Source organism: Struthio camelus, chromosome 3, assembly GCF_040807025.1.
Source record: "Struthio camelus isolate bStrCam1 chromosome 3, bStrCam1.hap1, whole genome shotgun sequence".
Classification (NCBI taxonomy): domain Eukaryota; kingdom Metazoa; phylum Chordata; class Aves; order Struthioniformes; family Struthionidae; genus Struthio; species Struthio camelus.
Genome location: NC_090944.1, coordinates 90,061,809 through 90,076,418, shown reverse-complemented (window position 1 = coordinate 90,076,418; position 14,610 = coordinate 90,061,809). Strand labels below are relative to the sequence as shown.

Below are 14,610 nucleotides of genomic sequence, written 5' to 3'. Positions count from 1 at the left end.
CTTCAAAGGGACAGAGCTTTTATTTACTTATTTCCTCCAGTTTATTCAACGGGTTCTTTTCAATAGTGTATTTAATCAAAAGTGATGTTTATAATGGAAAAAGCAGCAAAACTGGTTTCTATCTTTGCATCTGTGAATAAAACTAGATGTAAAGGGATTCCATCTATTAATTCTGAAATGTTGCTTCACTTTTCACTTTCTGTAGCACACTGTGGCTTCATTTAACAGGTAGCTGCTCTACGAGGCTTTCCCGCCTATCCTCAAACACAGGTTCTACCCCCTCCCACGGATCAGTGGAATCAACTCATCTCTGGCTGCATAGACGGTAGATCTGAGTTAAATCAGCAGATAGACCCAGCAGAAAGCTATTCTAAACTGTTTTCTTTGCAGATTGGGTTTCTGGTGAGCTATCTGGCTGTTTTGAGTCTCCCAAGACTACCCAGTATATGCCCCCCCCCCCCAAAAAAAAAAAAAAAAAATTAAAGGCTGTGAGGTTGAGTGGCTGTAACTGGAGGGGAGATTAATACCTGTATTTTGGTGACAGATAGCTCTCATGATTGTGATATCAAACTTTACCCTTATACTTCAGTTTGGTTAGTAAGTCACCCTTAGGGTATAATGTATTTTCATTATATGCATTTATATTGAACTTTTCCAAGGTTCCAAGGTTTTTTAAATTTTGAAGTCCTATTTTTGTGCTTTGAATAACATTCTAATTTTCACTCAACACATCAAATGCTACTTGATATAGATCACAGCTAAATATAGAATAACAAAGTAGTACGTAATTGACAAGTATAATACCTTAGGGTCAGGAACAGTATGCCAACTGTGTAAATACTTGCATGCATTCAGAAGTGGTATATTTTCCTGATTAGCATGAAGTACCAAATTACATCAAGTGATGTTCTATTTTCTTCAAGAAGAAATGCAAACTAAAATTAACATTTAAATTAAATTTATTCTGGCTTGTTAAATTAAATCTTAAATAGGTGATCTGACTAATGATAGATAAGTTTGCTTGTGTTAGTTCAGTCCTGAAGGAAGGTTACCTTTATTAGCTTTTGTCCCGGGATGCCGTTTCTGAGATTACAAGGTTTAATTGAATCTCTTCTGGTGAATTCTATATATTGCGTGGCATATATTGGCTTTGTTTTCAAGGAAATGCCAAGGTCTTGAATTTGGGGGAAGGGAGATGGCTAGTAGCTTTTCTGAAAGTTCCACCTGGAGGAAACCGTACTTCATGCAATTATATTTTGGCTGTGACTCTCCTTTTGCAGTTTGAGTACATTAGTTTTAGCTTGCCTTGACTTTTATTTTTAGGAATAGGAAGGAGTTGCTAAATATAATACTTTTCTTAAATGTAAAATTTAAATAGAAGAAGTAATCTTAATATTCCTTTAGCCAAAAAGAACTGGAGAGTGTTCAGCATACAAGCTGCTTTTGATTTTCCAAATGCAACATCCAAATCCTGCATTTTCGGAATTTATTGTTTCAATAGTAATTATTTGAGTGGCTAAATTATAAGCAGTTTTTACCTCTGTTAATTCCTCTTTCTGCACAATAGAAAATTCTGGTTTGCGTTACAGAACTACCTGAACAGCAAGGAAAGCACAGATGGCAGGCAGTAAAATAACTTACAGCATCTGTAGCCTGTGCCAATAACTTGTTAAAACTACTTCTTTCTCTCGAGTTTCCATTTGCCTAAAGTTACTTTAATAATGGTTATTAAAGAAGTGGAGGGGGAGTGAAAAATGGTGATGCAAGTTGTGTTGAGGCTGTTGAAATCTCTCATCCCTCTTCCTCGTCTCTCTCTCTCTCTCTCTCTCTCTCTCTCCTTTTTCCCTCCTTACTTTCAGACAGTCAGGTGACTCTGTTACTTTGTCATTCTAGTGCTTTGACTGTTTTTTTGTGCCACATGTCCCACTGCGGGTTGTTTTTTCTTATGGGATTGGTACGTATTTGTCAATTCTTGCTGTCAAGGATTTTTCCTAACAAGTCTCACCATGTTTTGGCTTTCCAGTTGGTAGCACTTTGTTCAGTTTTTTTGTTGGCTCGAGTGAGGTAGGATTTTTTTTTCTTTTTTAAGTAGGAGGTTTTAAACAAATACATTTAAGGACTATCTGTTGTGAGTCACTTTTAATTTAGTATGAAAAATAAGAAATCGCTATGTCTGCTGTGAATGGGGACAGGAAATGGAAGAGCATGACATTCCAATAGTAAAAGGTAGAGAAATCTCTCTTGCATATGTCATCACTGTTTAAAGGCTCTAGGCTTAATCCAGTGAGATAATCGTAATCTGACGTAATAGTTATTATCCTGAAATCCATGGGAGGAAAGCAAGGTGTCTAAGAAGCGGTGCTGTATAGGCCAGTGGTAATGTATCACCTGTGCCTGTATTAAGGATGTCCTGATGAGTTAATGTGTCCTAGTTAGTTTGCCGTTTAAATGCTTAGTGTAGCAGGGTATGACTTCTATATGCACTGTTGAAATTTTAATTTCTAATTATGATTGGAACCAACTAAAGGCCCCACATTAATGGAGAAAGGTCTATTGACAAGGTACTGTGTTGCTGGAGCCTGATGGCATTAACTGAACAGGCATCATGTGTGCGTGTTTACTAAGTTATTTTTCTACCTTTTAGTTTCCAAGAGAAGATACAAGGTTGCCCTGCTGGTTTTGTTGCATGTTGATTTAGTGAATTGACAGGAACCAGATTCACTTGCAAACAGATTGAGAGGAAACTGATTGGATAGGGTGGACAGTAGCAGCATTGTCCAGACAATCTTTACTTGCAAGTAGAGGTATATAATATAACCTCTTTATTCCCTTTCTGATATTCTTTAAGAATGACTTTATCAGTGGTGGTAAATGTAGTGGCACGTAGATATTCTTACCTCTAATCAATTAACTTAAATAGCTATACTATTAAACAGCTTGTATTTGCAAAAAGCATAATACGTGGCTATTTAGTGAACTGTAGATAAGGTAGTAAGAAGCAGTTAGTGGCAAACGTCTCTAATTTAAGAGAAAAATGATGCTTAACATTTTATTTAGTTTTAATAGCAGCAAAGTAGAGGTAGAGAGTATAAAGAGGATAAAAGGGATAGAAAAGTCTTAAATGTTTTTTTTTTTAATCGAGCACTGAAAAACAGTTTGCATTCAATACATCTGAACTTTATATAAAAGTATTCAAACTTTTGACTTTGTTTCCCTCAAAATATCTTTTATACACACTGATTTAGATGGTTAATGAATGGAAACGGTCAATTGAAAGTGCTGGAGTGCATTATGAAATGAAACTATTTTTAATTACATGTAGTTTTTGGATTTCAAGAATTTTATCAAAAAAAAGGTTATATAAATGGGGACTATGGGATTGTATGGGGACTATGGGATTGATGCTAGTGTTGGAGAAATATAACGGACTGTATTCTTAGTAACAAAAACAGAACTATAAGACTACAGGAAATAACGACATGTATTAGAATAGTAGCATAGACGATCATAGTGCTAGATGGGAGTTTCCAGGGTATGCTGTTAAATAAAAGCTCTGTCCAGGCCTCCCTCAGGCTTACTATATGTACTATTCTTTAAGATGCATAAATTTTAAGAAATAAATAGGAGAGAAACAGGCAAGAACGTGAGCTTTTTGTTTAAAGCTATGCTTTTGCTAAAAAACAAAAATGTTTGCTATTTAAACAGATCCTTGGAATTTCTTTCCAAACTGTCCGCCTAGTACTGAAGGTAGTGGGAATGTAGTCCTGGTCCTGTCTGAATTTGGGAAAACACGCATGCACCCCAAGACTGTGATTTGTTTGAGTATGCTCTTTCCCATTAATTTTTTTCCCACTTATTGCCACAAAATGCTTCCCTACAAGATTACATTCAATGTGTTCAAAATAAGGATCGAGTCCATTTTCTGAATTTCTGTAATAGTTTGGTTCCTCTCCTATTCCTTGCTCTTGTTTTTAACAGGTACCAGTGTCCTGCACCCAACCTTCAGTTCTCTATTTTTTTGAATAGAGCAGTTCATATCCTGCCTCTCACCCCGTTTTTTGCCAATAAAATTTTACTCTAAATTCACAAGGAAAGGGAATGGAGCAGAGAAAGCAAATCTTGTCCAAATGTCTGTTCTGCTGCTGTGTGCATCTCTAACCTAAGCTGTTGCAGTTTGTGTTACCTTTTGCTCTCAGTAGCTCAAAGTGTTTTACTCTGTGATTGCCAGATGGGGGGGGAAGGGGGGGAGGGAGGAGGTTTGGAGATGAAGTAAGGGAAAGGAAGAAAAAGGTAGGAAAGGAAATGACACGGGAAAAGGAGACTGAGAGCAATTGGATGGAATTTTACTGGGACTTCTGCCTCCTTGCCTAGCCCACATTCTGTGCCCTCCCCGACTGAGAGCTGTTGTATGGGAACAATAGTGGTTCTGTAGATGTTACTGATTTTGTTTTAATTACAGAGGAACACAGAATTGGAAAGTACCATCTAGCTCAGCAGGTCCAGTTCCATTGCAGTCTTGGGTAACTGTGTGATAGATTATTTTTAAAATGTGTACGGAACATCTTATCTGCATAATGTTACACCATAAAATACTAGTGGTATGCTACAAGATTTGTAGGAAAAGATTCCTGCTGTAACTGTAATAATGTAGAAGAAGAGCAGGGCAGATTAATGCTATTGCTAGGTTTGACAGGAGTATACGCTGGATTGTATGCCATCTTTTGAGGAGTAAACTGTGCCGTACGCCGCAGAGGAGAGTGAAAAGTGGGCTGGAGAAAAGAGGCAGTGTCTTGCAATGGGACAGGAATTCACAGAATCACAGAATCGTTTAGGTTGGAAGGGACCTCTGGAGATCATCTAGTCCAACCTCCCTGCTCAAACAGGGTCCTCTAGAGCATATTGCCCAGGATCGCATCCAGCCGGGTTTTGAATATCTCCAGGGAAGGAGACTCCACTACCTCTCTGGGCAACCTCTTCCAATGCTCTGTCACCCTCCCAGTGAAGAAGTTTTTCCTCAGGTTCAGATGGAACTTCCTGTGGTTCAGTTTCTGCCCATTGCCTCTTGTCCTGTCACTGGGCCCCACGGAGAAGAGACTGGTTCCCATCCTCTCGACACCCCCTCTTGTTCCCCCTTGTGCCCCCCTAACCCCCCCCCCCACCAGCTCCAGATCTAGAAATGAGTTTAACTGTGAGCGTATGAGTAAAACAGATTAGCCAGGGCTCCACTGTTATTGGTAAGAGCACCAGTGCTTTATACCTACATCCTGTTTCTAGATGTGGCTAATGTCTGTTCTGATAACTGTTCTCAGTCTTTGTTTAGTCTAGCAAACAAACTAAGCTTATTCTTATCCGTCTAAATAACATAGACGTTACAGCTTCCTAATTATTCTACTGCCATTTTCTGCATCTGCTCCAGTTGAAGTTCCTGTTCTTGAACATATATGTGTTATACTAGTTATCCAGTATTTCGCTTGAGGTCTTACGCCTTGTACGATAGTAATGATACTTCCCTTTTTCTACTGAAAATGCCTTTTTAATGCATTTTAGATTTACATGATCTACTTTTGCAACTGTGTGAAGCTGCTGTTTCAGTTCTCCTTCTGTTAGCCAGCACATCCAGACCTTTGTTCTTCCTCCACCTCCGTTTTATAGCAGTAGATTTTATTATTGATCCCTTCCAGCCTTTCCTAGCATGATGATCTGATCTTCAGAGTGGGCAGTATCTTCTGACCCTGCTGTTTAGTTCTTGAAGTACACCTCGTGTTTTTACTCTGATTGCTGATGGGCCTGTGGAACAAACGTGCTTCCTAACAGAGAGCAGTAATCATCCCTTTTTATGCCAGTAACTAATTTCTTGACATCTTCCTTTATACATCTCCTATATAGAATTATTTCATTAGTCTGTATTCCACCTGTATGATGAGACTTTCTAAAAAGGCACCCATGTCTGCTCAGATCTGCCACCTTGTTCCTTTTTGAGAAATCAGCTATCGGGGAAAAAATGGGATTAGTGTGACATAACTAATTTGCAGTATAACTCTGCTGTAATTTATCCTGCCTTCTGTATGACTTAAAGTCCTTAATTATTGTGTTCTTCAAAGTTGATTCTAGATGATATTTAATTTAGGTTTACATGTCTACAGTCGCATGAATACAGCTATAATTATTATAATATAGAAAATGTATTTATTATTTTTCTATCACAGAGTGACATGACTTTACCAATTGATTAAAATGGTTGATAATGCAATGATTTTTACAGTATTAGCCCTCTGCCCAGAGAGGGATTGCCTTCCTGAGGTCTGCTTCAACCTGAATTATTTTATGATTCTATGAGCTACTTCCTTCAGTGATCCAGGATGAATAATACCTGGATTTCCAGGTTCTTTTTAGACACATTAAGCATCTTAAGAGTGTAAGGTCTATTTTTCTATCTGGTTAAATAGGAATATCGTCGTTAGGGATGCTATTAGACTCCTCATGCATGCTTCCTGTGCTTTTAAATATTTATTTATTTTTTCTGACATGCACAATATTATAGCTAGCAATTTCAGTACCACTTTACCACATAGTTATTGTGTTTTTCCATTCTTTTCTGTCTATGATGTAAGGATTTTTTATTTTTGTGTTCACACTGTTGATTTATATTTTATGGAATTGTTCAGAATAAGATACAATTCTCTTTGTTTCCCGAATGTAAATGATTGTGTGCCATCTCTTATGTTCATACAGCCCCTGTATCCCTAAACATCTTTGATGCTATGATTACCTGCACTCTGATCTCATTGCAGGCAGATGGAGTCGTGCTGGGAGGCATTTTAAATCAGAACTGAGTTGAAGATGGTGTAACCGGCAGGAAATGTGCAGCCTTAATTTATTTAGTCAAATGTTTCTTTCTGGCTGTAGCGCACACAATTTTTGAACGACAGTCCAAGACATAGGTTTTCGTATTAGTTGGTCTGTGGCAAAATAGCTTTATCACATCTGACTGACTTGGTAGTCTTGTTCTCTGTTAGATTTTGAATCATTCAGAAATATCTCGTGTTTTGCTTATGTAAAAATAAATAAGATGTACATGTGATTTTTCCTTTACTTCTGCCTTCCTAATCTAATTTCTTTTTCTTGCTAGGTATAAATTTATTTTCAAGTGTTCTTTGTATTTCTTCTTTAATATTTTAGCCTGCATTTGTCAGCAGGAGAGTACTAATGTAAATATGAACTTTACTCTTTGGGAAAACATAAAGTCTGAAAAAGTTTAAAGTAAAGCAGAAAGTGCTAAACTGGCTCTTACCCGACTTAATACTGGAGATGTATTGGATTCTGAAAAGGCGGTTTAAAGGATTTTAAAAAGAAGCCACTGGAAGCTGAGTGAAGAGGCTAAGCGCAGTGCTGTAAAATTGACATTGTGTAAGTTAACAAGGGCTAAGAAGCTGCAGAAGTCGCAGAAGGCTGATGCAGTGAAGATTGCTATGTTACTGCAAGGGAAGCGCTTACTAAGCACTACTCAGCTATGCTGAGCATTTTTACTTCCCAGCTGCTAAGTAATCTGTGTATACTATCGCTGTTTTCCTGACTACCAACCGGAAACGGAAGCTTGAATTGCTAAGAAACATTGTCCCTTTGTAGGATGAAACTTGGCCGTGTGCCAGTTATTACCTTTTGCAAGACTGACTGTTTTTGGTTTCGGTCACATTGACTGACAAGGAATGTCAGGAATTCTGCTGAACATGTTTGAAATGGAATAGAAAACAATAGGTCTTTCATTCAAATCTAAAAGAATAAAAACTCTTGCGTGAATTTAACTTGTTCTGTTAGTGCTGACTGTGGAGCTCTTAGTTTGTCTATGCCGTTTTGGCCCTCGTTTCTGTTCTATTGCATTAAGAAGCTTGTTGAAAATGGAACCTGTGTTCGGTGATTTTATCTAGATTTGACATTATTTTTGAAATATTCCTAAGAGTGTAATTAATCTGTACCCGTAAAAATGATTTCTTGCAATTGCAACTATAAAGTTATCAGTTTCTTTCCTCTGTAAGACAAGGTAATTCTTCATTCACTTTTCTTCTTAGTGGATTCGCTTGTGCTGTGTTTTGCAGTACCTATGGTTGGAAAACATATGTACCAGTGACTTCTTGTTTGTAATTTAACCTTTGATCTCTCTATTAACATGATCTCTGGGGATAAAGTTAAAATTACCAGTTACTGCCATGGACAGTGACAACAGAAACAGAACATGGGGTTAAAATTTGTGTTGATAAGGTCACACTATGATTTTTTGTACCTGTTATCTTTCTCCTTGTGAGCTCTAAAACACGATTAGCCAGTTCTCCCCTCCTCTTTTAAAGCTGTTTTATGAAGCGATGTTACAACATTGCCGATGAAGTGTTAAGATCAAGTCAGATAGAAGTGAATGCCCACTGTAGAATACTGCATCAAAATAGATGGTTTGCTCTTTAACGTCCGTGAAGTTGCAGCGGATATTAACGTAACGGGGAATAGATCAAAGTTCACAGTCCCCTTGCTGACCGTGGACTCCCAGGGCAAGTTTACTTCCCTGATATAGTCTTCCAGCCTCTAATGATTTGTGGCTTGGGTTTTCTTGAACCTAAAGCCACTTTTTGATGTAAATGCTCTTGATGGAGTTATCCTCTGTGAATTTGTGTAGGTGCTTTTTAAATCTATGTAAAATAATAGTATTCACATCCTATGCCAAAAAATTCTAAAGTTTAACTATGTATGTGTTGTGTGAATGGCTGCCACGCGTTTCTTTGACTCTGGGCTAATTTGGTTACAAGTTGTCTGGTTTTTTTATGTTGACAAATGGCAAGCAATTGTTCCCTATAACTTTCTTTATTCCATATGTGATTTCGTAGATCCTTTTCTCAGCTGTTTCTTTTCCTAGATGAAGAGTCCTAGTCTATTAACTATTCCTTGTAGCTGAGGACGTGCTGCTTTAAGCATTCTAGTTGTGTCCTTCTCTATGCCTCTTCTGCTTCTGTTATATCCTTTTTGAGATGGGAAGGGACCTGAAATGTGTGCCGTATTAAAGATAGATATATATGGTGACAAGGTGTTTCCCATTTTGTTCTCTAGGTCTTTTATAAACGTTCTTAACATTTATTTTTGTTTTGCTGCTCTGTTTTTTTTATTACTCTAAAATTTCCTTCCAAAGTAAATAGCTATTTTGCAACCGATCATCATCGGTTGGGATGTTAGAGTTCTTTTTTTTTAATCTTATATGCTTTACTTTACATCTCTTTACACTGAATTTCTTGTACTAGTTCAATGTCTACTTACACAGTTGCAGGAAGAACTCATAACACTGTACACGTTTTTCACTTTTATTACTCAGAATAGCTTAGAATCATCAGTGAACTTTCTCATATTTATAAAAATTTCAATAGCATTTTCACATTTAAAGTATACAACTATTTGCAAAGTAGAAGTTGTTATGTGAAAATAACAGAACTAGACATTTTGATTTGATTCTCGTTGCCATAATTTACAAACTCTTTTGCAGTTTTGTTGCTAGAGAAGATGGAACATGATGACATTTGCAATAAAACTTTGAAGATTACAGACTTTGGTTTGGCTAGAGAATGGCACAGAACAACCAAAATGAGTGCAGCAGGAACCTATGCATGGATGGCTCCAGAAGTTATCAAGTCCTCCCTGTTTTCTAAAGGAAGTGATATCTGGAGGTAAGAAGTTTGTCTACTGAAGACCATGTTCGATAGAATCATGGTGAGGTTTTTGAATGAGTTTTTATTTGAAATATTTTGGTATTTTCCTAGAATGTTGCCTCAGCATATGGCAATTCTAGCAGTTCCAATAAACATATTCATTTCTCAGCATCTACTTCTTTTGATTTATCTTTAGCTATTCATGACTTATAAATTGACTTATAAATTATATTCATGGCTTATAAAATGACTAATAAATCTATTGGTTAAGATAACTAAGTGTTTTACCGGGACTTTTAATATAAAAGGCCATATGCTCTTGATACATTAATGTATGATCTGTCTTGTAATGATATGTTTACTGTACAGTAGGTCTCTGCAAAGTTTCATTGTGCATAAAGAAATGGGACTAGGCATTTATTACCTTGCATATCTGGTGAATGAAAATAAGTTGCAAACCAGAACTTTGCCACATGTTAACTTAAATTAGTGCTATCTTTTAGGAGTCAAGAATGTGATCATGTATAAAAGGGAACAGCACATCTAAACTTTCATATTTAGAGATTGTGCTTCCTGTGGCTGGAATGAGGAGAAGTTGTGCTCAGCACATAATTGTTTTAACTTGCTCTCTAATTTGGAAGGTGGGGAACTCCGTACGTTAAGTTTGTGAACTTCTTATTAAAGGCATTCTGGTGCATCATATAAATAATATGACTCTTAATATTGATGCTATTTTTGAGTGGTGCAGTGTGGGATACGCGCATTGTGGAAAAATAATTTAGACTTTATTTTCAGTGTAGTTCTGTTTTCTGAATGGGGGAAAGCAGTGATTGCACAACAGGCTTTAAAAGCTGTTATGCCTCACCCTGAAAGGTCTACATTTCCTTACTTTCTGAGATGTTTCCTCTGTGGAGGATCCAAAGTATTCAGGGAAGGAGGGGAGGACTGTAATCTGTGGGGGGGGGGGGAAGGGGGGGTTGTTTTTTTGGGATTTTTTTTTTGCCATCTAATGCATGTTCTGTATGGTATAGTTCTTATATAGAGTCTTACTTTGTTTAGGTGCCTGCTATTCTACAGCATGAAGTAATACTTTTGGTATTTCAGGATGATTCTGTTCCTCTACTAGGGTTTTGTGACACCCCTTTTATGTGTCTTATGCCTGGAACTGATTTCTCAGCATGTTGTTTACATCAGTTTGAGTTGATGATCTGCTCGGAAAAGTAATAGATTTCTTTCTTCTTTTTCCGTTCTTTCTTCCTTTTCTCATTCTTTCTCTTTTTTCTTTTAACTTCTTTTGTGGGGTGGAGGTTGGGTGTAGGCGTTTCCCTAATCAGCTGTATTCCATGCTTAATTACAGGTCCTGTCCAGTCTTGTTGCTGTGATTTTAGGTATCTGAGGGGGTATGCTTTGGTGCAATTGTTTTATGTTCTACTGCAACATTAGTTTACATTTTTGGAAACTACAGTATTTCTCTTCTTCGCCTTCTCTCCTGCACGCCTCTCTTGTAAAAATGTAAGTATTTAGTTCAACGATGGAGTTCTAACAGGAGAGGTTTTTATGTAGAAAGGCTGTATTGTACAGTATGGCTTAGTCCTTCTTGGCATCTAAAGATTTTCTGCTTTTGCACCTTGATCTATTCTGTTGCTTATCTTTACTCTTTCTTTAAGAGAAAAGCAAAAAAGGAAAAAAAAAAAAAAAAGATTGTGAATTTAGCAATACCCCAATAATGGAACTGCTTTTTATTTCAAAAAGAATTCAAGTTGCAAAATTGAATAAGGGCTTCCATAGATCCAGAATGTGATATATTTGAGGAAAGATCTAAGCTGAAGCTATACATACTGAGTACAGAGTCTTCAAAAGATGACCTCTCATTGAAAAACAAAAAAATACCAGTAGTTGAGGCTGCTCAAGTTGATCACACTCACAACTAGTGCTCCAGAACCAGCCAGTGTGGGGTAACCCTGTGAGAGTACTTTTGTACAGAGCCTTGCAGGCTGCATTTTCTCAGGTGCCGTCCCAGGTAGCAGCACTGGTGCTTCCCAGGCCATGCATGTGTACTGTCTTGCTTCCCAGATAAAAATTATAGGTATTCTGTTTATTCTTCTTTCACATATACCTCCAGATTCCCAAACTAGAATTCTAGTCTTTCACCCCTACCCTTCCATCATTCATCGCCCACTTTCTAGTGATATGTCAGTCTTGCTTTGGTGTACGGAGCCTGAAAAGTGCAAATATATCCACAGGTTTCCAAGTGATGATGGTGTGCTTCAGCAGTGGCACTTAAGTAATCCCTGCTTGTGTTGTACGAGCTCTTGACAAACCCAGGAAGCACTTAATGTACAGCAGAATTAGCAGCTGCTTTTGTCTGGCACATTTTTATCATTTTGAAGTGATTCATGTAGCAATGCTTGGGAACCTCATGTAGCAATGCTTGGGAACCTCTGGTTTAGAGGATGGACTGTTGAATAATATAAACTTGGAAAAGCTTAATTACCTTCAGTTTGATCAGCTTTTAAAATGTATAAAAGCTGCAAGCCATTATTGGAATGAGAAATAGTGAATCTTAAATTACATTTGACAACAGGAGAATAAATTTCAGTAATGAAAATATTTACTGGAAGTGTATTCGTTTGTGGTTTTAAAAATGTATAACTCAAGTGATAATGCCTATATTATTGGCCTTTTTCTGAAGATGGAAAAAGAGATGGCTCTTGCTCATTTTAAAAAGCTATTTCTTAGAAGCTCTGTCACAGTACACATAGGATGACTGTACGTGGGCTGATGGAATCTAATGCACAAAGCAGCTACTTCCATAGCTGCAGGAGTTAACAAGTAGTTATTTTCCTAGATAACGGTAGACTACCACCTCCCAAAAACTCAAGGAGGGTAGGACTGGAATGTCTGTAGGGTTTTTCCCTCGAGTTCTGGCTCTTGGTACTTCATATTAAGACCTTATTTTCGTTAAAAAAGGTGCTTTTAGACTCTTATTGTGTTGATCTGTTTAAAGTTGTATAACCACCTTTTGGCACTGTTGAATACCACTTAGCATTATGGGCTTGAATTATGAATATAATTAAACCCAGTAGAATGACAAAACTTTATGAAAGACTGTTTCTTTTAGTTCAAATTTTTGTTGTTCTGCTTACTTTAGAAGTCATGCTAAAATGTGTACAGAATAGTCTGAACGAGGAGATTCCTCAAATTAAGAACAGTATGCTTGCTGACAGAGCATAAGACTTATACTTTCTCTAAAAACACAAGTAATAGGAGCTATATGTTTAATAGAATTCCTGCATCGCATATAAAATATGTATGTACTGCCAAAAGTGTTGAATCCAACATTGCCAGAAGTAGCAATATTTTAAAATAATACTCAAATTTATGCTTTTTTTCCCTCCTTTGAGCATGCAAGCAGGTGCATAGATTAGCCTGGAAAAACTTTTTTGGAAATCACTTTATTAAGAAGCCCAACTTTTCTTGTATTCGTAAATGCTATGTTTAGAGTACAACATATTTCTCGGCTTTTGATCGGTTATTAACACTGTAAATTCTGTAGTTTTCTAAGGTTTTATGACAGGTAAAACTTCTTGGATAAGCAGTACTTAAATAAACAGAACACTGCTATTTAATTGAAATTGCTTGCTATATGGTTATCGCTCACATAAAATTATCTGTTCTGTCAGTGCTTGTATTGTGTAGTGTTCTGATTTATTATTAATAAAGGTGGTGTTGTAGCGTCTTGTACAATGCTGCAAAAGGCAAGTGGTGGAAAAACTTCACTAGCGGGTTCACATCTGTAATTGGGATTGTATTTACCAGTGAGAATGCTGGAGACCAAGATCCAGTTCCGTGCAACCTACAGACAGTTTCTTTAGACGTCTGGAGAGGAAGGGCAAGAGCAATACCTTATATTCTTTTTTTTTTTTTTTTCTCCCTTTGCCTGCTCCCTTCACTATTTGAAAACAACAGGTTGCGCTTTTTCTTCTTGTTCTACAGAGTCGTTCCCTGACTGGGAAAGTAAAAGCAAGTAATAAAGTTAGGCTTACAAGTAAACCAAGTAAAAATTAGACTTACGTTCCAAAAGGGCTAATTCCTGCTTTCACAAAAATGGCTGCAAAAGGTATTAATTTCAGTGGTATTGGAATAGGAACCCCCAAGTTGAGTAACAGCAACTGGTATGCTATCTCGGCACTTGGGGGGGGGGGGGGGGGTTGGATTGTTTGAACAAGCAGTGCATATACAAACCCAAAGAAGTAAAAGTGACACCCAGCTTTTTTTCCAGTTTGGAGAGCATAAGAGAAATGCTTGTGATTAATGTTGCTCCAACAGAAATCAAGAGTCATAGCAATTTCTATATTTGATGCTAAGAAAAGATCTTTTTCGCACCATCACCTTTCACTAGAGACAGCCTGTTTTATTTCTCTAGTATGATCAAATTAGTTTTGTATATTTAAGCATTTCTCCATCCTGTAGCATCTACTGTGAGAAGTGAAAAGTTAACAGGCCATTACTGCAAGGCATTTAGAAATGCCAACTTCTAAACAATGCCATTTTTTAATGAGAAAAAAAAAAAGAGCATGTAAATCTAGGTAGACTGTTGTGAATTGTTTGAAGAGGGGTATTGCCTGAATGCTCTACTGTGAGTTGTGGAGTTTTAGTTCTTTTTTTTGGTGGGGGGGATGGTTGCTGTTTTCTTGTGGTTCAGACTTGTAATCGAAAGTGAGATTTATGTGATACTGGCATTTATATAAAAATAACTCTAGGTCACATTTGGAGTAGGAATCTTCTAGATTTTTTTCCAGTTATGAAATTGCAGTGAACAGAATAGGGGTGCAAGCCAGTCGTCTTGCATCCAGTTTGGCTAATCACTACTAAAAGCAAGATGACTGAAGAAGAATAGATTCTTAAAGGCTTTCACCTTTGACATGGG

At 37.2% G+C, this 14,610-nt stretch overlaps 1 protein-coding gene across 4 annotated transcripts in view; it reads left to right on the top strand.

The window, feature by feature from the left end:
* MAP3K21 (mitogen-activated protein kinase kinase kinase 21) overlaps positions 1 to 14,610 on the top strand; it is a 43,830-nt gene that overhangs the window by 10,152 nt on the left and 19,068 nt on the right. For all 4 annotated transcript variants that reach the window (XM_068939008.1, XM_068939007.1, XM_068939006.1 and 1 more), the window contains exon 2: positions 9,518 to 9,698. In XM_068939008.1, coding sequence (XP_068795109.1) covers positions 9,518 to 9,698 — 181 coding nt within the window. The remainder of the gene's footprint in view (positions 1 to 9,517; positions 9,699 to 14,610) is intronic.